Genomic DNA, 23,941 nt, shown 5'->3' on the forward strand with positions numbered 1-23,941 from the left:
TCGACAGACCCAAGGTTAGCCTCCACGAACAGCACCCTGTGTCTGTCCTCACCCTTTTCCCACTGGTGCCCGCACCAGCAGCTCACTAAGCTCGAGTCAGGCGAAACACAACTACTGACAGATGCTCCAACACAGGCCTCTGCTCAGGCGGCTCCCTCGGCCCGGGGCTTGCTTCTCCTTGCCTGGCTGACGCCTACAGGCTCTGGAGGCCACGCCTTTCATAGGCCCAGGAAGACTGGGTTGTCTGCAGTTCTGTGCTTCCTCCTCCTGTGTGGACCACCCGATTCTAGTACCTATTACATCATTCTGAAGTTGCCCCTTCACCTGCTGGCTCCCCCTCTGGATGGTGAGCACTGGGAGGGCAGGGCCCATGTCTTGCACAAGCCTAGCCAATATTTGTTGAACAAATGAATGAATAAATTACTTAAATTAGTTTCTTACAAATTCATTTTGTCTTTATAAGAGAATGATATTTTCCTGTTTCTGGGAAAAATTATGTCCTTTTACACGAGGCTTCTATCCTATGCTCTGAGTTGTGGACTTAACTCTAAGAAGCAGTGGCTCTTAGATCAAGCATCCTGGGGACGAACAGTACACATCTGACAAAACTGGAGGGGAACTAATTTAGGGAGAGCAAAAAAGGGGGATCACCTCTGACATTTTGAAAGCATTCCAATCTCAGACAAAACAGCACTAAGGACAGATCTGAGCTCTTTCGTGGTTTAGGTGCACCGACACACGACAAAGACGAACAAGGTACACTGACAATCATCTCAAAGTCAGAATCCCGACAGCGGCCCCAGAATGGAACCCGAGGCCCCACCTTGGAGAGGGCGGCCACCCTCTGGGCCAGCTCCGCCTCCACCTCGGGGAGTGTCTCCGCCCTCCTCAGGGTCTGCTGCAGCTTCTGCTCGGCCAGCTCCAGGCGCTCTTGTAACTGGCGGTTCTTATCCTCGGTCTACGAAACGAGAGCAGAGCACCAGATCTTCTGACCATTTCCGTTTTTCATAAACTGAAGCAAAATCTCAATGCAGACATCTATCAAATTAGTTCTGATGGAAGCTCTACTGCTTTGGCAGCTGCTTCCGAGTAAACTTTTCTTTCTGCAAGGGGTACACGCCCACTTTCTTGGGCTTGATTTCAGTGTGCAAAACATCTCTTGCCAAAGTATTTGCTTTTCCTAAATATCTGTAAAGAAGTCTTTTTTCTTAAAGAAAAAAAAAAACACATAAAACTTCATATACATTAAAGAAAACCCATTTTCTGTAGAAGCTTGGTCATTCTTATCAACAAGTTAAGGACAGAAGAGTTCATTTTTAACCCTTCCGAAAAAAATAATCAGATCCATTATTTGAAGGTAACTTACAGCAGACTACCATGGGCATATAAGCCAAAATACAGCTTTCCTTTTCTTTGAAATACAGACCTTCTAAGAGTATGCCTAATGAAATGCTCGTCAAGTTATTTTTATAAATGTATAATTATTCCTTTAAAAAATCCTCCAACTCTTGAAAAAATTTCAATGTAGAAAATTTAGACAAGAACTTTTTAAAAATAGAAAATTTAAAAATCATCCATAAGTTCAGGTTCCTGAGAGGTTAACATTTGTTTATAAGCAGCTTTCTTCTTTTTCCTGTGCTCATATATCTCTATGTACATATACATACAACATATGATGCTTTACAACCCTCAGAAAATGCATCACGCTGTATGTACACAGTATTTTGTGATCTGCCTTGTAAAGTCATTACTGTGAACATCTTACATGCTCTTAAACAGTATTCCACAATATAATTTTTTTGTGTGTGTGTGAGGAAGATTAGCCCTGAGCTAACATCCATGCCAATCCTCCTCTTTTTGCTGAGGAAGACCGGCCCTGGGCTAACATCTGTGCCCATCTTCCTCCACTTTATGTGGGACGCGGCCTCAGCCTAGGCTGACAAGCGGTGCATGGGTGCCCACCCTGGATCCAAACCCGGGCCACCAGCAGCGGAGCGCGCGCACTTAACCGCTACGCCACGGGGCCGGCCCCCACAATATAATTTTTAATAGCTTCTTAGTATTTTTTTATTTTTTATTCTGGGTTTAACGATACACTTCATAACATACCAGAAAAACTCACTTTATTTTCAAGAAGCCGGATTTGGTTTTTCTGCTTCACTCTTGATTACCCGAGACTCCAGAGAAACAGGAGCAAGTATGGCTTACCAAAGCACAGGAGGTACAAAGTCTTCCTCCAGGCCGGGTCTCTAAGTGTGCCATTTATCACACTGATTCCAGTTACTAACAAGCAGCCACTGCCCTGAGGTTCTTTGCCACTCTCTGATCGTTGGGTAAAAATGCTAACAAGCCACAGATTAACATTGTTAAAACACAACAGGAGAATCAAGAATCAAGGAGTGTGGATCCATAAAACGGTTAAATCAAATCCTAAGTTAAGTAAAACAGGTAAATTGAAGTAACCCACACTTTTGAACATAATATTCTAAGGTCATAAAACCTTTACATTTGGATTTGATTTCCAACATGGAAGCCACAGGAAAAAGGTCTTTAACTTCATTAGTAACTACTTAGTAAAAGCCAGAACGAGTTCCATAAAAACCACTACCTGTCGATGCATAGAATCTTTATTTGCAATTTCATTTTCAAGTTTATCGTTGAGGTCGTGCACAGAGGTGGCTTCACGCTGTGCTGCGAGGTAGCGTTTCTCAAGAGTAGTGATTCTCTCTTCCATGTCTTCCTTTTGGGCCATGGCCTACATTAGGTGTTTCAGAGGGAAAAAAGGTACATCATATATAACACATTAATACACTCAAGAGAGAAAAAACTGGACTAAATTCTAATTTTCAAATCAAATATAAAATTAGTCTGCTCAAAATTAAATTGATGGAGATGCCAATTTTCTCCAATGTGAATGAAAATGTACGTACCTCAAATATAAATATTCACCTACATGATTAGCAAACACTCATCTGTCAATACTATGGCCACTCAGTTTACTGAGCTTACCCTTTTCTATATAATATTACCAAAACAAAAGTATAATAAAATATCCCAATATTGCAAGAATCCCAGGAGGTAAAGGTATCAACAATGAAGATGCGACTTCTGTTGGCCTCATGATACAAGTGGGCTTACACAGGACAGGGCGAAGCTCTCAATGGATATAACTGTGAGACACAGGTCTCATTTTCTTGGATAAAAATTGGATGAAATCTCACCCAATTACCACAAAATTAAAGCAATAATATTAATAAATGGAAACCGACGTAAAAGTTTAATTTTATTGGATGCAACCAATAAATTAGTCTAAAGACTAATTCTGCAGCAAAATCATATTACATAGTATCAGACACTGAAACTAGGACCAGGACTTTCTGCCAGTGCCATTCCTGTCCTGCAAACTAAAAATTCATTTTAGTTCCCTCTTTGTTTACTAAGTAACTAATGTTGGCAAAGTCTTAATATTAAAAGTGATAGGTCTTCAAGAATTTCAAAATTCTCTGCATATTAAACTCTGCCAGGGCCGGCCCTGTGGCTTAGCGGTTAAGTGCGTGTGCTCCGCTACTGGCGGCCCGGGTTCGGATCCCGGGCGCACACCAACGCACCGCTTCTCCGGCCATGCTGAGGCCACGTCCCACATACAGCAACTGGAAGGATGTGCAACTATGACATACAACTATCTACTGGGGCTTTGGGGCAAAAAAAAAAAGAAGGAGGATTGGCAATAGATGTTAGCTCAGAGCCGGTCTTCCTCAGCAAAAAGAGGAGGATTAGCATGGATGTTAGCTCAGGGCTGATCTTCCCCACAAAAAAAAAAAAAAAAAAAACTATAAACTCAGCCACATAAATAATCTCCTCCTGTTGCCAAAGAATAATATAAGTAGACAGGTTCTATAATATGTGCAAATATTTTTCTTTGTTTTGAATTCTTACATACAATTGCTCACACTAAGCTACTGAACAGAAAGTAAACCTGTTCTACATACACACGAAAGGGTCTGAAGGAGTCGTCCTGAGAGGTTCTCTGAGATGGTCTCACAGTGGTCTGTGTGTGTGTCTGTTTTGTTTGTTTGTTTACAAAGGACACGTTAAAGTGACAGAAGGAGGCGCCAGAGACAGTATCCAGCCCTCACTTGCTTTTATAATGATGATTAGACAGTTTCTCATCAATAATAATACGTGCAGAAATGTCTGCCAGAAATGAGTCTATTTCCACATATTGTTACAGCACGATCCTGATGACCCAAGCGTGAGCAAATTCCACTCTCAGTGTGTGTCTGGCCACCGATATTCAATACCATCATATATTCCTTCACAGAGTAGAAGGTCAGAAAACGAGAAGACTGCCAGTAACGCTCCTTTAACCGAGTCACCAGACCATGCTCACGTCCCTTTCAGCCCACTAACAGCACCACGGATATCAACATTGACTTGCTTAAGTGTGTATCAGAAGGAAATCTGGGCATAACAAAGAATAAATTCAGACAGCCTAGAGTCTGTAGACGCGAGGAACCTACTCCAGGGCACCACAGTCACACCGCAGCACCATGGGAAGGGCCGGCTGCGTGTCCATTCCGCTGCCGCCACGCCAAAGGACCGGCTGGACCAGGTGTCCTCTACCTCTAAAGACCTCAGGGGAAGGAGACCTGACCACAGATGTGCGGAGGTGCCTACACAGTCTCACGGCACTGTTCTGTTTTGCTATCACTTAGACAATAATCCAAAGGCTGGAGCAACTGGGAGAGCGAGGGACAAAATGAGCAAACAATCAAACCCAAACGGCCAAACACTGGACTCACAGACAACGCTGCAATTTCTACCACCACTTACCTCACGGACGTCCCGCTGCAATTTTGTGTTCATTTCTTCAGACTTGATGAGATCTTTCCTAGCAGTGTCCAGATCTTCCTCCAGCTCTGTTACATGACTGGAGAGGGCAGCCAGGCGTTCCTTCATCTGGCTCTGCTCTTTCGACTGCTTCTCTATGATTTCCTGGAGCTCCATGACTTTAGCAAGGTCTTCCTCGTGGCTTAAAGAGCCATCAGAAGATCGCTGATGAGGGAAAGAAATCCTTCAATAGCCCTGTTTGCTGAGCTAGGAAGTAAAGTACTTCCAGATAATAGGTAAAACCAGAATGGATTTCTGCAATCTGTTGGATTACACAACTCTCACGACCACTTGAGCTCTAAGCGGTGCTTTAGCAACAGTTTTCCAAACGGTCCTGCACACAGACAAAACTAGAGAAGGACAAAGAGAGAGCCTACTGACTTGCCTTTCCATTCGTGCTCGGTGTACTGTCTTGTTCGTGGTTTATGTCAAGCACCCCATCTGTTAGTGTTTTTTTCTGATTATTCTGTTCTTTAAGAATCATTAGCTAAAATAAAAAAATGGAATAAAAGTAAGGAAATGAGAGAGTAAACTTCTTTTGGAAAAACACAACTATAAACTGTAAACATAATATAAAACGAAAATACATGGTGATGTTATCCATCCTGAATATAACCAGGTTATTCAAAACAGAATTTATCATCTAGTGGACAACAGGGTACTTAAGAGATTTTGCAACTCGGAAATACAAGCCTAGTTTACCCGTCATCCAATGACCCACATGGGCTGGTTCCCAATCAGAAAGATAAGGAACATCTGATATCCACCATACAGTCGTCACACGTTTTTGAAACTTCTGAGATAAAAATTAAAACCCCTTGACTCCAATAACAAAATTGGTTTATCAAGCTCACCTCTTTATGTGTAGAACCTAATTCTTCTTCCAACAAACTACACCTTTCAAGTGCTACTCGCAATCGCTCTCTGACCTGAAAACAAAAGGGGCAGAGTTGGTGTGTACACACACTTATCTAATTGTTTTTTTTTTTTTTGTGAGGAAGATCAGCCCTGAGCTAACGTCCACGCCAATCCTCCTCTTTTTGCTGAGGAAGATTGGCTCTGGGCTAACATCCGTGGCCATCTTCCTCCACTTTATGTGGGACGCCGCCACAGTGTGGCCTGACAAGCGGTGCATCAGTGCGCACCCCGAGATCTGCACCCGAGATCTGCACCCGGGCCGCCGGCAGCGGAGTGCACGCACTCAACCACTACGCCACGGGGCCGGCCCTCTAATTCTCAATGTATAGTGACCCTAATATATTATTAGTAAAATATAACATAACAGAAGATCTTTAATGTCTTTCATTGATGTTAATGTCAAGAAAACTTGCTTGCTAATAGCTTTAAATTTTAAGTTTGAGAAAAATCTTCCCCCTAAATAAATTACATTACCTAATTCTTAATAGCAAATCAATGAACAGAATATAATAAATTTTATGACATTTATGCCAACTAATACTTTTTAACCATCCAGTGCCTTTCTTACAGAAAACACTTGTTTATGAGAATCCAAGAAGCTACTAAAGTAAACTCAAGCTGCACAGACACGACGCCCGCCTGATACACAGCAAGTGCAAAGATAGAGAATCGCCGGGCGGCTGATGGTACCTTCTCATCCAGAGCTTTGTGGTGTTCAAATAACGATTTCAGTGCTTTAAGGACTTCGACTTCACTGGATACGCCTGCTGGGGACTGTGCCTGCCTCTTCACCACTGTCATCCTGAGAGACCGCTCGTGCCTGGAGACAAGGCATTCCAAGTGTTCTAACAGCAGCTGGAAGACAAGGCCAAAATCAAAACAAGTTTAAAGAACAGCTTCAATTTCATATTTGAATTTGGGGCAAATAACTTCTCTCAATCTCATGCTAAAACAAGTCTGAATCCCTTCAATTCAGTCTACAGTTAGAGAAATTCCTCCTCAAATGTATTAAAATATTAATCCTCATCACAAACTTCAAGAAAAGTATGTGGACGCTGAACAGATTCATCACAGTCAAGTCGCGGGAGAATGTCCACAATGTGTTTTAGCCAGACGGAGTGGATGTCTTTTGAGTTTAAAGACAGCCACACTCATTCTGAGAGTGACCCAGAGGCAACAGTGACAACAGCGAGGATCCACCTACTAACCCTGGTGTTGTTTCTCTCTGCTTTCAGTTCAGCAATTTCTTCTTCCCTTTCAAGGAGCTGTTCCCTGCATACATTGAGTTCTTTAGTAAGTGCTGCAAACTCCTAGAAAACAGGGGGGAATAAAGAGAGAGATCTTGTCAAGACAGACCCATCAAGCCTCTCAGGTCCTCATACAAAGGCAACCCCAGTCGGAGGACAGAACGGACCTCTGTGAGCCTCTAGGAAAACAGCGGTCAAGCCACCAGCCCAGGACCACGCAGACGCCATAACTCAGACCCCACCCTCCCTCGTCCCTGAACCCTGGCACGCGCATGGCAGAAGAAGGGAAATCCAAGCCCACCTCCTCAAGATCCAGAGAAGCCCTCGACATGTTCCTGGACATGGGTCCTGACACCAAGGGGATAAAGACATTTTTAAGTGACTCGCAGACATGCGACCTAGAACCACTGGAGAGTAGAGAAAGAAAGCCTAGAAGGCCACAGCTCTGCGCCCAGCCTCCTCCTCTGTCTAAGCCGATTCTCCTCTGGGGAAGAGCATCCCTGGGACAAAGGCTGATGGTACCCCCAAGGCCCATTGGTTAACCTGAAGAATTTGCTCAAGGTCAACTACAGAAAACGGACTTTTCACAAATGCCGGTAAGCCTTTGGTAGAAAGGGGAAGTTTAAGAAGACTTATTTCTTTAGCTGAGTGGAAAAGTTCCTCAAGGACATCACTGAGAAGAGAGGTACCCCTGCTGTGAGTTACTTCTTCAACTGCAACACTGAGCACCCTCACACGAACACGACTTAATCAGCTGGGTGGAAAGAAAAGGATTCACATTCTCCTGCCAGTTTTTCAATGGAGCAAAACTCTTCTGAAACAATTAAAATTATCTGCCAACCCCCAATGTTCCTCCACATTTTAAGAGTTTTTCTCTTTACTGAACAAAAGAAGGGATAAAGGTTACCTAATGAATAATCAACCTGGCATTCAAAATACAAAAAGTGCCTGATTTAGGTAATTTTAGAAAATTAGTTTACAAACAGGTGGCATACTCAAGGTTCATTCATCAGTTAATCATTTGCAACTCAAGGTCAGCTTTACCATCTGTGGTAAATTAGAATTTGACTTTATGAGGCTAGCCCACAAAAGCCTACTTGAGCCATAATGCAGAACTGAAATACTTATCCGTGGGGGATGAGAAGAAGCAGGCAGTATTGTTACATTCCACAAGGGAAAAGAGTCAAATTAAAACCTTTATTTTTTCTTGAATGCTGTTATTTCAGGGGTAACAAATTGAAGGGAATGGGGAGGCAGATAATTTACAGAGATCTTAAAGGACACCTGTGAACATTTTTGTGGATACAGTAAGCTAATGCTCACTTGAGTTTATCTAATTTCTCTTCTAAACTAATATTTCTGCTTCAAGAATCTATGACTGTGGGTGATCAACTTCCAGCTTGACGGCATGAGGAGCTCCACTGACCTGTTCCCCAGGAAAACCGGTCAAAATTATACATATAGAAAACAACCAGTCAAAGCCTCTGAAACGGTCCTAAGGGCAAACAACAAATAAAGAAACATCAATTCAAGAAAATCTATGAAGACTCAGTAAGAAAGGCAAGAGTCCACGGTATGTGAACCGAAACTTCTGCCTCTTCCCACTCCAAGCTCAGGGAGGTGGGGATTCCCTTCTAGAGGCTGTAGCCCAAAACACAGGGCTCCCTAGCCCCCAGAACAAACACACAGGGCTCCCTTGTCCTCCAGCACTCAGTCAGAAGGACTTCTTCCTGGGAGGGGCAGGACAGCAGCATTTCCCGTCTTGGACCCCAGCTCCCTGGTGCAGGGGGAAGTGTAGTGGAGAGGTGGGGGCTCCCTGGTTCTGCCCAACCCCTACTCAAGGAATAGAGGCTCACCCCTTGGGTGGAGCATGCTGAGAATACTGGGGCCCTGATCATCCTAGCCCCTGCTCTCTGAGGCAGTGGTTCCAAGGCTGGAGAGGACCCTAGGTTGCTGCCCAGCCCCCACCAAGTGCTCAGCTCCTAGAGCAGGGGTGTCACTCTCAGAACCCTGCCATCATTAACACCCCTAGTTCAGAGACTTGGGGGGCAGGGGAGGGGGGAGCAGGCAGTAAAAGCGAGAACTCCTGATCTCTTCCCAAAGAAACTGACTCCATGGGCGAAGTTTAAACCTACGGGTGCTCTGAAGAACAGTGGAGGTCATGGTGAAAGGCAACGTGGAGGAGACTGAGCGATTTAATGAAGATGCAGCCTAGACTGTAGGCTGGCTAGTTTCCAGGAGAGAACTGGAGATGAAGGCAGCTGGGAGGAACCCTCCTGGGATCAGAGCAAATATCAGATACAATTCCTAGAAAGGAGCCAGGATTTGATTGGATTAGTTTGCAGAGGAATTTATGCCGCAGAGCACTGCTGAAAATAGAGCAATTGGCTGGAATTAGTGGGGTTTAACAGGTGGGTGTGGTCAGGGAATGAGGGGGAGAGAGCCCTACCAGTGCCACCGTCACCCAGGCTGACCAGAGGCATGTCTAAATCTGCATCACTGGAATCATCCAGCTATCAATCAACTGGTTAAAATGGTATGCATATTTTATCACGATTTATATGCACACACAGTGCTCTTTGGAGACAAGGCTGCTCCTGAGAACATACAACTGGCTAAAGAACATGGACAACTCTTCACTTCAGTATTCCAATGTGGACCTGCAAACACAAAGAAAATCTAGTAACACTAATAGAAATAATACAAACGTGTCTTAAAATCTGACAAAGATTCTGTCAAGAGTTGAAACATGTGAGACCTGAGACCTAGCAGGCAGCGTTCAGAAACGGGCTGCCTGGCTGGGAAGAGGTGGGGGGACGATGTCTCCTTTCCATGTTCTCCCATTAAGTTCACTTCTTTCTAACGTTTCAGCGATTTCTTGCATACGTGCCAATATTAATTACATCCAATACCCCAATTTACAACTCGTCTGGTAAATAACTGTAGGTGACTGTCAGACATCTAACGCCTCACACTGATGAGAGGCTTTCGTGTGATCACCGAGATCTGGTATCAGAAAACATCCTGTTGCTGCAGGTGGAAGAGACCCTGACTCACATCAGCCTGGCTGAGGGGCAGTCATCACTCCCAAGACGGTCAACTCAGAGGGGAACTGCTTCCAGGCGCACCCGAGTGCAGGGCCTTGGATTTTTGATCATTTTGTCCCCCTTGTGCTGCAATCTGGGTCAATCTCAGGAAGAAACGGCCAACTCACTAATTCTGTCTTTGATTATGTCCGGTCCAAAGTTCTGGCTAATATCTTCTCATTTACTTGATTTCAAATTGTTTTTTTGTCCTGGCTCCTGCTCTTGTTTCATTTCTGTTTTTGTTTTATAATCTCTTGTTTGTTTCCATGGATGTTAATTTATCTCTTTAAGCATCTTAAACACACTTACTTTGACAGTTCTTGCCGGACTGTGTAAACTGCCAGTGGAGTAAATGTCTAGTTCTGTAAGGAGTCGGCTCTGGGAGGACATCTCAGCATGAGGTCTCTTCCTGATGTGGGATCTGGGCTCGGCTCATCTTGACTAGGAGGTTTTGTTGGCGGTGCTCCCCTCCCTCTCACTGTCCCATGGATGCCCTTCCCAGCCTCCCAGGGCCTCAGGCCAGAGCTAGGTGTTCCGGTGACTCAGGGCTCCTGCTGCGTGGTTCCATTACAGACAGTGCCAATCCTGTTAGAGAGCCACCAGGCAGTGCGGGGCATCCCCCCCCCAGGCCTGCTACTTCCTATAAAGCCCCCATGTACAGGGGACAGTGCCCTTGGGGGGCAACCTCATCTGACCCCAGCTTCAAAAAGTGAGTCTGAATCTAGTTCTGATTCTACCAAACATACAGTTCCTGTGACCCTCACCTGCGGGAGCCAAGTTCCCCCTGCCACTGTCTGTGTGGAGCCTGGAGCTCAGCAGGCCGGGAAATCGAGCCACCTCATGCCTACCACATGGGTTTCTAGTCTCTTTCTGTACTAAGGGTATTCCTCTCTTTTGGGGGCCTGGCCATACTCTTTGGTTTATTGGTTTCTCTATTTAAATTTTACCTTTTCACTGGTGTGTTTGGAGAAGAGATGTGTCAAAGCATGAGTTTATGCTGTCATCCTGATTGGAAGTCACAGTTCATTCAAGAAATGGCTGCACACCTAGTCTAGATGAACATCAGAGAGGCGAGCCTGGCCCCTCAGGGTACTCCAACGGAACACGCAAGCCACAATAACGCCAGTGTGGCCAGTGCTCTGAGGGAGAGACGCCAGGCTACGCGGGAGCAGAGTGGAAGTCGTCTACAGTGGGAGGTGGCCGTGCTGAAGGAGATGGCACCTGAGCTGAGCTCCGAACAGGAACCGGCTACCCAGCCGCTGAGAGCCTCTTCACATCTGATAACGCAGAGGGCGTCAGTGGGCGGGGGCCTGGGCAGTGCAGGGAGGAGGAAGGGGAGGCTGGACCTGGGCAGAGGCTGGACGGGGAAGGCCCTTGTGTACACAGTCAGGAGCCCGGATTTCACTTGAAGGCTTTGGGAGCTGTGCGTCTACAGACTTTGAGGGCCTTGAACAAGCAGTGGGCAAAACAGAGCAACTGCTTTGAGGAGCTGAGAGCAGACTGGGTCAAGCAGCTACATGCAGGGGTGGCCTCTCCTTGGGAGCACACAGCTCACCCACAGTAAAAGGAAAGGCAGCCGAATATATGGGCACAGATCCAGCCAAACAGGTAGATGTGTGGTGGGAATTTATGGAAGACCTCTTCCAATTTCTTCCAATTTCACTGAGAAAACAGATGACTTTGCATTACGTTTAAGGATGGGCGAGGAGCGCTGGGTAGGGGAGAGAGAGGAAGGAATGAAACAGCCATCTAGAAGAACGGGGTCGCTGTTCACCAGTCACATGACTGTGGTGGCATGCGGGTCCACTTCACCACTGCTCATGAAGGTGGATGGAGAATGCACTCGGTGGGTGCAGGCTTCTGCCGGGTAAGTACAATGAAGTGAAAGAAGGGCTTGCAAGGCTGTGATGATAATGGACCATGGAATTTCAGGCAGGTCACGAAGAAAGTGGAGACGTGAGAAGGGCGAGGGACCATGACAAGGTGGTAGGGGACCTACAGTCCCACGAGGGTTGAATATCAGTGTTTTATTTTTCAAAGTCTTACTATCTGTCATGGACAAATTTCACAGCCTTTACATGAAATACCTACTCAGGCATAACAAGGTGGACACTGGAAGCTCAGGGCGGGGGCAGGGGGGCTTCAAAACTCCCCTACGCATTGGCTACGAGGAGTGAGTTATGACACTCACATTCCTTGGAAGTAGAAAGCATCACCATCAAGCCCAGTCTGGCTCCCATACAAGCCCCGCATGCTATGTGCCCGTCGCCTCACCGTCCCTTGAACTCTTCCAGCCCCAGGGGCAGGCCTGTGTCTTTCTCATACAGTTCCCTAAAGTTGTTCCCAATAGCCCAAAATGTCTTTGTTCACCTCCTAAGAGAATATATTTAGTTCCTATCATTTTGGTTAAATGTAAGTGTTTCTCACAATAAATTCAACAGCCCAAACCATTCTATGATATACTGCTTTGGCCATGGCAGAAAACACATTGATAGAACTTGACAATTATTTTTACTCCTTAAAGGAAAACCTTTGCTCTCGGGCCAGCCCCCGTGGCCTAGTGGCTAAGTTCAACGCACTCTGCTTTGGTTCTGTTCCCGGGTGCGGACCTACACCACTCGTCTGTCAGTGACTGCGCTGTGGTAGCGGCCCACATACAAAAAAAACAGGAAGACTGGCAGCGGATGTTAGCTCAGGGCGAATCTTCCAAGCCAAAAAAAAAAAAAAAAGAAAAACCTTTTCTCTTTGTTCAAAAGAATTCGACAACTGAAAAAACATCAAAGTAAATTTAAACTTAGGAGTTTGGATAAACATTAGACAGGAAATTCCAAAGTTTAAGATTCCAGAAGAACGTTTATACGTGCACTGTGTTTGTATTATTACCGCAGAAAAAACTAGCACAGACCGAACAAACCCCAAATATGTGCAGTAAATGATCTACTCTATTACTATCACAGGAATCTGTCAGCAACTAAATTTTTTCCTCTTTAGAAAAACATGTTTGTTTAAAAAATACTGTAAGCCAAATATACTACTAGTTTCAAGTGTCACTCTATTTACTATAATTAAAGTATTTTTGAAACAGAATAGATATAATAATCACTGGAATATTTTCATTTTAAAGTATAAATCTGAGCAACACAGATTTGTATTTCCGTTTGACAGTTTCTAGGATTGAGAAGAGAGAAAATAACATTTAGCCATTAAAATCAGTTCAAGAACTTGGTTTCACACAATGCTTAAAAATGTCGACATTTATCATTTCTGGACAAAAAGTTCAGATCTGGATAACAGGTTCCGATTATACAAACCAGACATTATTTATCAAAATCCACAATCAGACCAACTTTAAATTAAGTCCTATGGATCAGATGCAATGTTTAGCTCCGAAAGCAAGGCACATTCTCTCTTCCCAGTCACTCCAGTAGCTCCCAGCAACCACAGGAGGCCTCTGGGCGGGGAGCAGCAGTGCCTCCCCCTCTCCCAGCCCTACATGGGTCCTGCCGCCTGTCTTCTCCTGCCCTCCTCCCATGTTCTTTACCTGGTCATCCCCTGCTACATTTCAACATCTTTCATTCTCTATAATCTCCATCAATAGCTCTGTTTTGTTTTTTAACTACTTTTTGTTATTCTCACTAACCTTCTGCTGAAACAGGAGTAAAGCTTCACTGGAGGCAAAAAGTATCTGTCCTCTTGGTGTAGGGACATGAGTGTAATCAAGAAATGGAAGTGGATCTCATTTTTAGCAAACCAAATGAACACCTGAAAAACTGACCTGCAGAACCGACTCAGATGACCTCCTGCCAGGAGGAGCTACCTGCCTCAGTCTTAGGATGAAAAGTACGTCCAATTTTGAAAAAAAGAAAATTGGAAGTTCATATATTAATCAGCAAATTGTATGTTTTGAAACTCCAGTGTCTTGATTAAAAGTATGCTTAGAAAGGGTATGTATAACTATTTTTATAAAAAGATTATGTATAACTATCTATTCGTATTGTATAATGATGGGAGAAGACGGACAGAGGGACACAAAAGAAGACGATGAAGTTTACCCCTTTGTAAAATCTGACCATGAGCTCACTAGACTTGTTGAAAGCCACGGTGAATGCAACAGCACTGGATTTTCAATCACTGAATTTTATTTGCAAGCAACAGAGTAGAATGTTCATAAGCAATTCAAAAGTCCCAATATATCTCATTTGTTTTTTCTTGTCCGTTTCTCTTTAAGAAATAGATACTGGGGCCGGCCCTGTGGCGTAAGGGTTAAGTGCACGCACTCCACTGCTGGTGGCCCGGGGTTCGGATCTGGTAGCGCACCGACACACTCCCTGCCAGGCCACGCTGTGGCGGCGTCCCGTATAAAGTGGAGGAAGATGGGCACGGATGTTAGCCCAGGGCCAATCTTCCTCAGCAAAAAGAGGAGGATTGGCATGGATGTTAGCTCAGGGCTGATGTTCCTAACAACAACAAAAAAGAAATAGATACTGACAAAATTTATGCTCATACTCAGCATTCAGTGATTAATAGAGACTGTATAATCTGAACCTAAAACAACAGTGCAGAACAGTATTTCAATGTGATCTTAATTTGGCTAAAAGCAAACACACACTGTGTGTAATTTTTACATGTATATAAGGTAAAATATAGACGGATACCCACCAAATGCTACTGCAGGTTACCCACTGTGGTTGGGAAAGGGGGCTGAAGTGAGACTTTGTTTTTAATTTATATTCCTTTTTAATTTCAATTTTTAAGTATGTACTTAGTACTTAACAAAAAAAAGACCAATCTTCTCTTCTCTTTTTCCTTCCCAAACAATGTTAAAACCATAGGACACGACCAGGATGTGGACTGTCCACGTGGAGACATAACTTGTTCAGAAATCCTTTCCCCTCAGTCGCCATATCTCAATCTTGAATTCTGCTGCTTGCTCTCTTACCAATCATCGCACTTTGGCTTCCGCCTCCACCGCTTCCCTGAACGAGCTCTGGCTGAGTAATCCCCTCGTCTTTGCTAAACCCAGGCCAGTTTCAGTGCTCACTAACGCGCCCTCTCGGGGACCACGTGGCCCTCTCCTTCCCACTCTCTTCCACCTCATCCCCTTCCCTGGTCTCTGCTCATTTCTTACCTGCTGGTGCTCCCGGGGCTCCATCCTGGGTCCCCTGTTCACTACACACCGTGCCTGCCCGACCTGTGTCCAAGGCTTCAAAGCCCTACTCTGGCCAACTGTCCAACTGCCCACTGGACATCTCTACTTGGACATCTTCTCAGAGACTTAAACCATTTTCCCCAAACTGAGTTCATCATCTTCCTCCCTGACCTAACCCCCAACTCCTCCTAGGCCGCCCCTCAACTCAATAGAGGACTCCCTCCATCCAGCTATCCCAGCCAGACACCAGGATGTCACACCCCCTCCCTCCTCTTCCTCCACAGGAACCAACTGCGGGGTAGCTAATTCTACCTCCTACCTGTATCTTCTGGAGTGTCCTTGCTGCCTCCTCCTCCACCTGGGCCACCAGGTCTCCTTGGTCTGGAGGGGTGGTTCCAGAAGTCAGCTCCTTGAGCTCTGGCCCTGCCTCTCTCCAGCCTCCTCCCTCATCACTTTGTGCCTCACATTCAACATGTCAGTCCCAACTCGTCTACAGTTCCTAGAACACATTTCGTGCCTCTGCGGGCCCCTCACACACAGCTGGCCCCTCTGCCTCAGATCTCTGAATTGGCCTGTCTTCCCCTGATGGCCACTTCCCTCGCTCAGCTCATGGCCTATGGGTCGTTCGCTGCAGAACAAACACACATTTACCTGGGAGGTTTTCAGGTGGCATGGGGAACTATGTTGTACAGACTGGTTGCATAAAAACCACCTGTGCAGCTGATGAAAATGCAGACTCCTAGGCCTCACCCTCCTGAATCAACATTTCTGGGGTGGAACTTGGAATATGTATTTTTAAAAGCTTCCCCAAGTAATTCAGAAGCCATGCTGGGAAACAGCTGACCTTTATGACCTTGGACCAGTCACTTAGTTCTCCATCTTGATTACTCATCTACAAAATATGGGTAGAATACCTATGTTCTACCACAGCCACAATTGTGACAATCAAATGAGGACACTGTAAACGTGCCACCCAACTGAAAGGCATTATCACCAGCAGTCCTCAAACACAGGTGAGCAGCTGCCACATGACCCTGCCAACCTCTTTCCACAGCATCTCCGTGCGTTTCCATCAGAAGGGAGCTGCTCCACAGAAGCAGGAGGCTGAGAGGGTTCTGACTGACTGATTTCTGCCCATTGCCAAAATGAATGTCACTTAAATATCTTCAAACATTAATCTGGCTCTTAACAGAGGCACTCCCACACACGAAGGAGAAAACGATCACACATGCACTCACCTCCCTCAGTCAGGGACCACTTTTTGGGTTTCCAGCCCACCCTCTCACCTCCCATCATCTTCACTGCCAAACTTCAGAGGACACACTCTCTGCCCCACTTCCCCACGTTCTCCTAGGTTCTCGCAGTCTGTCCCCCTCCTCTCACAGCCCACCAACTGCTCTCCAAGATCAGCAAACCCGAGCACGGCTAGAACCTGTGTCTCGGCCCTCCTCTCTCTCCCTGCGCTAGATCCTTTGCTAGCCTTCTGCCTGGAGGCCTGCTCTTGTCTTCTGGAACTCATCTCTGCTAAATGCTGAGGAGCCACTGCTACCAATGGCAGCTTGAACCTGTTCTGTCAAAAACTGAACGCGATTTTCATTTGAAGGAGGAAAAAACTACCTTAGTGGGTATTTTTTTTTAAGTTATGGATGGACCAAGTTAAAAATGCCAGATGTTCATAGAAGATTTACCCATAATCGCCAAAACTTGGAAGCAACCAAGATGTCCTTCAGTAGGTGAGTGGATAAATAAACTGTGGTCCATCCAGACAATGAAATATTATTCAGCACTAAAAAGAATGAGCTCTCAAGCCATGAAAAGACATGGAGCAAACTTAAATGCATTTTACTAAGTGAAAGAAGCCAATCTGAAAAGGCCACATACACTATGATTCTAATTCTATGACCTTCTGGAAAAGCAAAACTATGGAGACAGTAAGAAGATCAGTGGGCACCAGGGTTTAGGGGGAAGGGAAGGATGAACAGGTGGAGCACAGAGGACTTTGAGGGCAGTGAAGCTGCTCCGTACGAGACTACAATGGTGGATACAGGTCCTTACATGTGTCCAAACCAGAGAATGTCCAACACCAGGGGTGAACCCTGACGACAACTGTGGACTCTGGTGGTGGTGATGTGTCAATGTAGGTTCACGGACTGTAACAAATGTCCCACGCTGGTGGGGGATGTGGATGGGGGGGAGGCTGTGGGGGCAGGGGCAGAAGGTATATGGGAAATCTCTGTATCTTCCCCTCAATTTTGCTGTAAGCCTAAAATTGCTCTAAAACATAAAGTCTATTAAAAAAAAAAACATCCTGTGCCTCTTGCCTAACTGTTGGCTTAGCAACTAAGGAGAGTGCATTTTGTGTGTGTCTAATTTCAAACGAGCATCATTTAAGGCCAAACCTGAAAATCTCACTGCAGCATGTGGTCTGTTCACCAGCTACAGGGGCACCACTAGGTGGCAATAATAGAAACACAACTGACAATTAACCTAGTCTGCCCACTCTGAAATTTGATCATTTTTGACAATTTAACTTTTTTTTTTAACTCTTGAGAGAACTCCATTACCTCATAGAAATTGAAAAACTGGGGCTGGCCCGGTGGTGCAGCGGTTAAGTGTGCACGTTCCGCTGCAGCGGCCCGAGGGTTCATTGGTTCAGATTCTGGGTGTGCAGTGACGCACTCTTGTCAGGCCATGCTGTGGCGGCGTCCCATATAAAGTAGAGGAAGATGGGCACGGATGTCAGACCAGGGCCAATCTTCCTCAGCAAAAAGAGGAGGATTGACATAGGATGTTAGCTCAGGGCTGATCTTCCTCACAAAAACAAAAACAACAACATCAAAAAAAGAAATTGAAATACTGATGTGAATATTTTATAACACTATTTTAAATTCACATCATTCAAATTCATAAAAAAATGTGACCACACTGCTTTTCTTTTCTTTTTAAAATTTTTTATCAAGATAAAAGTCACTAACAAAATTCACCATCTGAACCATTTTCAAGCGTACAATTCAGCAGTTTTTAGCATATTCACCATGCTGTGTTACCATCACCACCAATCCAGAACATTTTGGTCACCCCCCCCCCCCAAAGAAACCCTGACCCATTAGCAGTCTCTCCCCATTACCCCTCCCCCCAGCCCCTGGCAGCCACCAATCTGCCTTCTGTCTCTATGGATTTCCCTATTTTGGACCTTTCATATAAATGAGATCGCACAATATCTGTCCTTTTGTGTCTGGTGTCTTTCACTCAGCATCATGTATTCAAGGTTCATCCACATCGTAGAGTTCGTCAGTGCTTCACTCACTTTTACGGCTAATAACTGTTCCACCATGTGGATGGACCACATTTTGTTTATCCATTCATTTGTTGATGAACATTTGGGTTGCTTCCACTTCCTAGCTATCACGAATAATGCTGCTATGAACATTCCTGTACAAGTTTTTATGTGGATTTACGCTATCTTTTCTCTTGGGTATACCTAGGAGTAGACACATTTCTTTACAATGTAAATGAGTGAATTATTCCATTTCTGTTTCTAATTTCCAATTTAAACTTCTAGCTGTGTTAGCTATCACTCCTTTCTTCTTTGGAAGGCATTTTCTTTTAGGCAAAAATTGAGATTTACTCATGGGCAGTAAGTATAAGTTTTGCTTCACATATTTTTATCTTTCTGCTAAAGAGCAAACCAAAATGGTCTTGGTTGTTATTAGCATTTCAGTATTTAAACACAAATAATTTCTTACAATTAGTCAAGACAATTTGAAATATGAATGCACATGTATATTTCAAAACAATCTAAAATATTAGTATGAAAGTATATTTCATCATTTCAGAAGCATAATATTTCAGCGCATAATAATAGTGAAATATTCAGAGGCAAAAACATTCTAATTAAATTTTTTTTGTGTGTGTGAGGAAGATCAGCCGTGGGCTAACATCTGCCAATCCTCCTCTTTTTTTGCTGAGGAAGACTGGCCCTGGGCTAACATCCGTGCCCATCTTCCTCCACTTTATATGGGACGCCACCACAGCATGGTTTGCCAAGTAGCGCGTCTGTGTGCGCCTGGGATCCAAATCGGCGAACCCCGGGCTGCCGCAGCAGAGCACGCGCACTTAACTGCTTGAGCCACCAGGCTGGTCCCTCTAATTAAATTTTTTAAACTGAGCCTGTGAGGTAGGGGAAAATCAAACCAATGAAATAAAAAATCAAGGGCAGAAATCTTTCATTCACATAGGAACGAGCACCTTCTGGAATCTTCTGGGTAGGTTTTTTTTTAAACATTACAATATTATCTTAAAAGAGTTTCAGATAAATTAAAAACACTAGATAATAATAAAATGAAAACACTATGAAGTATATTAATGTCTAGTTTATATTTATATTATGTTTCAAACTTGCTAATAAAGCAAGTATGTGATTTTTGGCGCTGCTCATGCTTACTGCAGTATAAAATAGTTTTCATTTTCAAATATTTCATTTCATAGATCTATGCACATGCCAAGAAATTACTGAATCACAAAGAAAACTGTCTTTATGGGCTGGCCCCGTGGCTTAGCAGTTAAGTGCGCGCGCTCTGCTACTGGCGGCCTGGGTTTGGATCCCGGGCGCACACCGACGCACCGCTTCTCCGGCCATGCTGAGGCAGCGTCCCACATACAGCAACCAGAAGGATGTGCAGCTATGACACACAACTATCTACTGGGGCTTTGGGGAGAAAAAAAAAGAGGAGGAGGATTGGCAATAGATGTTAGCTCAGAGCCGGTCTTCCTCAGCAAAAAGAGGAGGATTAGCACGGATGTTAGCTCAGGGCTGATCTTCCTCACAAAAAAAAAGAAGCTGTCTTTAAAGCATGAGACCAGAAACTGCCTGTGCGACCTTGACAGCCTAAAGCTATCGTTAGGAACAGCATAAAATCCGTATTTCCACAGAGATGTTCTGGCCATAACAAACTTTTAAAAAACAGTAACAGCAGCCGCAATGGAAGAATGCTTAGGGCCGGCCCCGTGGCTTAGCGGTTAAATGCGCGCGCTCCACTGCTGGCTGCCCGGGTTCGGATCCCGGGCGTGCACCAACGCACCGCTTCTCCGGCCACGCTGAGGCCGCATCCCACATACAGCAACTAGAAGGACGTGCAGCTATGACACACAACTGTCTACTGGGGCTTTGGGGAAAAAATAAATAAATAAAATTATAAAAAAAAAAAAAAGAATGCTTAGGACAGAGCTTTTTTAAATACAAGCTTTCAAAACATTATTATTTTTTTGGAAACGGTGATAAAGGTATACACAGAAAAGTCTCCCTTCCAGTCCTGTTGGCTCTTCAACACAACAGGCAACTAAAGTCTTGGGTTCATTGTTTATCTCAAGTTTTTTATGCATACAGAAACACATAACATACCCGTTTCCCTTAGCTTTTCCCCAGTTCGGAATACAACCTGAAGAGGTCTGTACGGGGTCGCAGCGTCCTCCTCCTCTTCACAGCCGCATTGACTGTACACACCAACGAACACAAAGGCCATAAGTTATTTATTGCTCTCCTACCCACGCACACTTACGACTGTGCTTCCAATCTTTAGCTCTCACAAACAGCATGGAAACAAGTAACCTTTGTACCTGTGCCAAGCACATCTGTAGGATAAAACCTTAGAATTTCTGAATCAAAGGATATTTGTAATTTTAACAGATACTGCTAAATTACTCCTCCTGGGCCAGCAACCTACGAAAACACCTGTTTGCTGTAGCCCCGCTATCCTACTGTCTTATTAAACTTCGGGGGCCATTTTTCTTTTTTGATCCATCTCCCATTCCCTGTCACCTATCGTACAGGGGTCTCCAAAATCTTTTCATGTGCCAGGGACTGAACGCATGCCTGGGCACTTGATGCAAGTTCCAGAGGCAAATGTTCCCTGTGACCCTCCGTCACCCCCTGACCCTCGCACAACCAAGGGAATTAATCTGACATTCCACCTACAAAGAAGGCTCAGCTCACTTGTGAGACTATTACGCTGGCTCATGTTCTGCACTTAACAATCTGGGATATGAAGGGCATGTTATCCTTATTTCACTCACAGTTCTTCACTTTTCTCTGATCAAATGCAAATGAGATTGGTCTGTGTTGACTTATCCTAACACATTTTTATAGAGTGGCCACCCCTTCTTCCAAGTTTCTGTATTTTTCTATGGAACGGCTTTTGATCATCTTCTCTTAAACTAAAACGTTCATGAGCAGAAGGTACAAACATCTGACCTGTGTCTTCTAGTACAGTCACGCCTAAACATTTACACAAAGAAATATTTTACTGTAAACTAACTTTTTAAATTTACTTTATATTATAATTAGGATATCGTATTGATTTTCTAAAATCATGTGTTTAGGTAGGATTTTTAATGAATATCATTTTTTTTTGTGTGAGGAAGATCAGCCCTGAGCTAACATCCGTGCTAATCCTCCTCTTTTTGCTGAGGAAGACCAGCTCTGAGCTAACATCTATTGCCAATCCTCCTCCTTTTATTTTCCCCCCGCAAAGCCCCAGTAGATAGTTGTATGTCATAGTTGCACATCTTCCTAGTTGCTGTATGTGGGACGCGGCCTCAGCATGGCCGGAGAAGCGGTGCGTCGGTGCGCGCCCAGGGTTCTGAACCCGGGCCGCCAGTAGCGGAGCGCGTGCTCTTAACCGCTAAGCCACGGGGCGGGCCCTGAATATCATTGTATGATAGCAAAGATAATAATTTATAATATTACAAAAAGGAGGTATTGGATTGCCCTAAGGTGTACACCGAGAAACGGACTTACTGAGTCAGACGGTTATGGAATTTAATTCTCAATGTTTCTAATGTCATAAATTATAGTGTACTAAATAAAGATTAGTTTTACTGTTTTTGTCATTTCCTTATACATTTATAATTTAAGAGAGTTTTTAATGTTCTAAAAGAAAAAAGTAAAGATCACAAACCTAATTATCTCCATTGATGACTGAGATTGCTTTGCACCGGGTCAGCCAGCATGGTCATTTTATAGGCCTGTGCAAAGTGAGGACTGTCTTACTACTTTTTAGAGATAAAACATTATTTGCAAAAATAATGCATTTATTTTGTTCAAATGTCACCACAATGTCTCCATTTAGAATCTTTGCCTTTTTTAACCTCCCCATGGCAATAAAGGACAGATTAAAATATTATGCTATTACATAACAGTAAAAATATCATAAACCTGCAATTACTTAGCTTGATACCCAAGTTACGGATCTTATGTAAACATTCACATGTGGTCTGTGTGCCCAAACACAAGGCAGTTTTGAGGGAGCAGTCCCCCATTTCCCTCTTAAGACAGCGGCCAGAAGTGGGCCAGGTTAACATACACTTCCAGGAATGTAGATTACACAGCCACTCGGACTCAGACTCAGCCCTACAAATCTATTAAAATAAACAGAGAGATAGAACTGTTCACTCCAGTTGCAGGCTAAGTCACTACATCTAACATGCTTACTTTCCACTTACAGTCACATCACGAGGATTTAAAACATCTCCAAGAGATCCTTAAACTACGTTTTCTACTCTTTGCTTTGACAACAGTAGCTCACCTTTTGATGAGCCCTTTGGGAATCATTTGACACCACCCACCACGTGGGTATCCCTATGTTAACAAAACCAAGCGAGTGTGCTCCAGCCTCGGGACACCCGGTGGTTCACTGCTCCGTCCTCACACGCTGCCATGTTCCAGAACCACTGGTGGCCCTGCCTTGGGATGTGGTAGTGTCCCTCTCGGCAAGGATGGCTCCATCAAAACATGGAGCAAATAAACGTATAGAAGTGATGGAGCATGCCAGTGTTTCAGGTATCCTCAATCTGAGAAGGGAGCCAATGTCATCCTGAGGGAAGGAGAGCACGCCTGATTAGCGCCCTCATTCCTCTAGTAAATGACGTCATCCTGGTCTCCCGGGCACCACTCAGGCACTGTCTTAGAGTTTACAGGTTAGCACTTCTGAAAAGTCTTAGGGTGTGTGCAAGCTTTCTCTGATTTAGTTACCATTTTAGCATTTCCTGGCTTGTCATTAGTTCATATTAGCTCTTAAATTCTGCAAAGAAAGCCATAATCCAGTCTTTTACATGTGATTCAGCACTCTGTGAAATTATTTCGTGACCTGTATTACATTAGAATGTCCTGGACGTGTAAGAGCGTTTGGACACCACTCCCTAGGGCCCTCAGAGATACCACCGAGCACAGCTGCACGGAAAGGGATATAAGACAGGCCCTGCTCTATCACACTTTGATGGGAACAGAAACTTCAAACAAAACCCCAGCAGGTACTACTGAACAGCCCCACTCTGAAATGCAACAGGGTCACCTAACGGCTGCGCTCTAGAGCCACACGCAATTCTGAGAACTCAGGAAACACGAGCGAGAATCCTGGTCAGCATTTTACCAGATACGGGGAGGTCACGCCTGGAAGCTCAAGCTCAGCACACAGAAGACCAAGGACAACTGAGCAGGCTGCTCTCCTTTCAGTCTGTGACAAGGGTTTTGGATCCACCAGACGGAGGATGGGTATCTCAGGACGACTCAAAGGTCTAGACATCAACTATAACTGCAAGTGCTCCATTAGGGATTCCCTCCTGTGGCTCTATCACGCTTGGTCAACAGAAACACA

At 44.5% G+C, this 23,941-nt stretch overlaps 1 protein-coding gene across 4 annotated transcripts in view; it reads right to left on the bottom strand.

Moving 5' to 3' along the window:
• Window positions 1–23,941, bottom strand: part of PPFIA1 (PTPRF interacting protein alpha 1) — a 92,131-nt gene that overhangs the window by 44,498 nt on the left and 23,692 nt on the right. For all 4 annotated transcript variants that reach the window (XM_058526178.1, XM_058526176.1, XM_058526177.1 and 1 more), the window contains exons 3-9: window positions 7,017–7,118; window positions 6,499–6,663; window positions 5,745–5,819; window positions 5,276–5,377; window positions 4,834–5,055; window positions 2,609–2,755; window positions 824–958 (exon numbers count right to left, since the gene is read on the bottom strand). In XM_058526178.1, the coding sequence (XP_058382161.1) occupies window positions 824–958; window positions 2,609–2,755; window positions 4,834–5,055; window positions 5,276–5,377; window positions 5,745–5,819; window positions 6,499–6,663; window positions 7,017–7,118 (948 nt within the window). The remainder of the gene's footprint in view (window positions 1–823; window positions 959–2,608; window positions 2,756–4,833; window positions 5,056–5,275; window positions 5,378–5,744; window positions 5,820–6,498; window positions 6,664–7,016; window positions 7,119–23,941) is intronic.

This window comes from Diceros bicornis, chromosome 31 (genome assembly GCF_020826845.1).
Source record: "Diceros bicornis minor isolate mBicDic1 chromosome 31, mDicBic1.mat.cur, whole genome shotgun sequence".
In the NCBI taxonomy this organism is placed as follows: domain Eukaryota; kingdom Metazoa; phylum Chordata; class Mammalia; order Perissodactyla; family Rhinocerotidae; genus Diceros; species Diceros bicornis.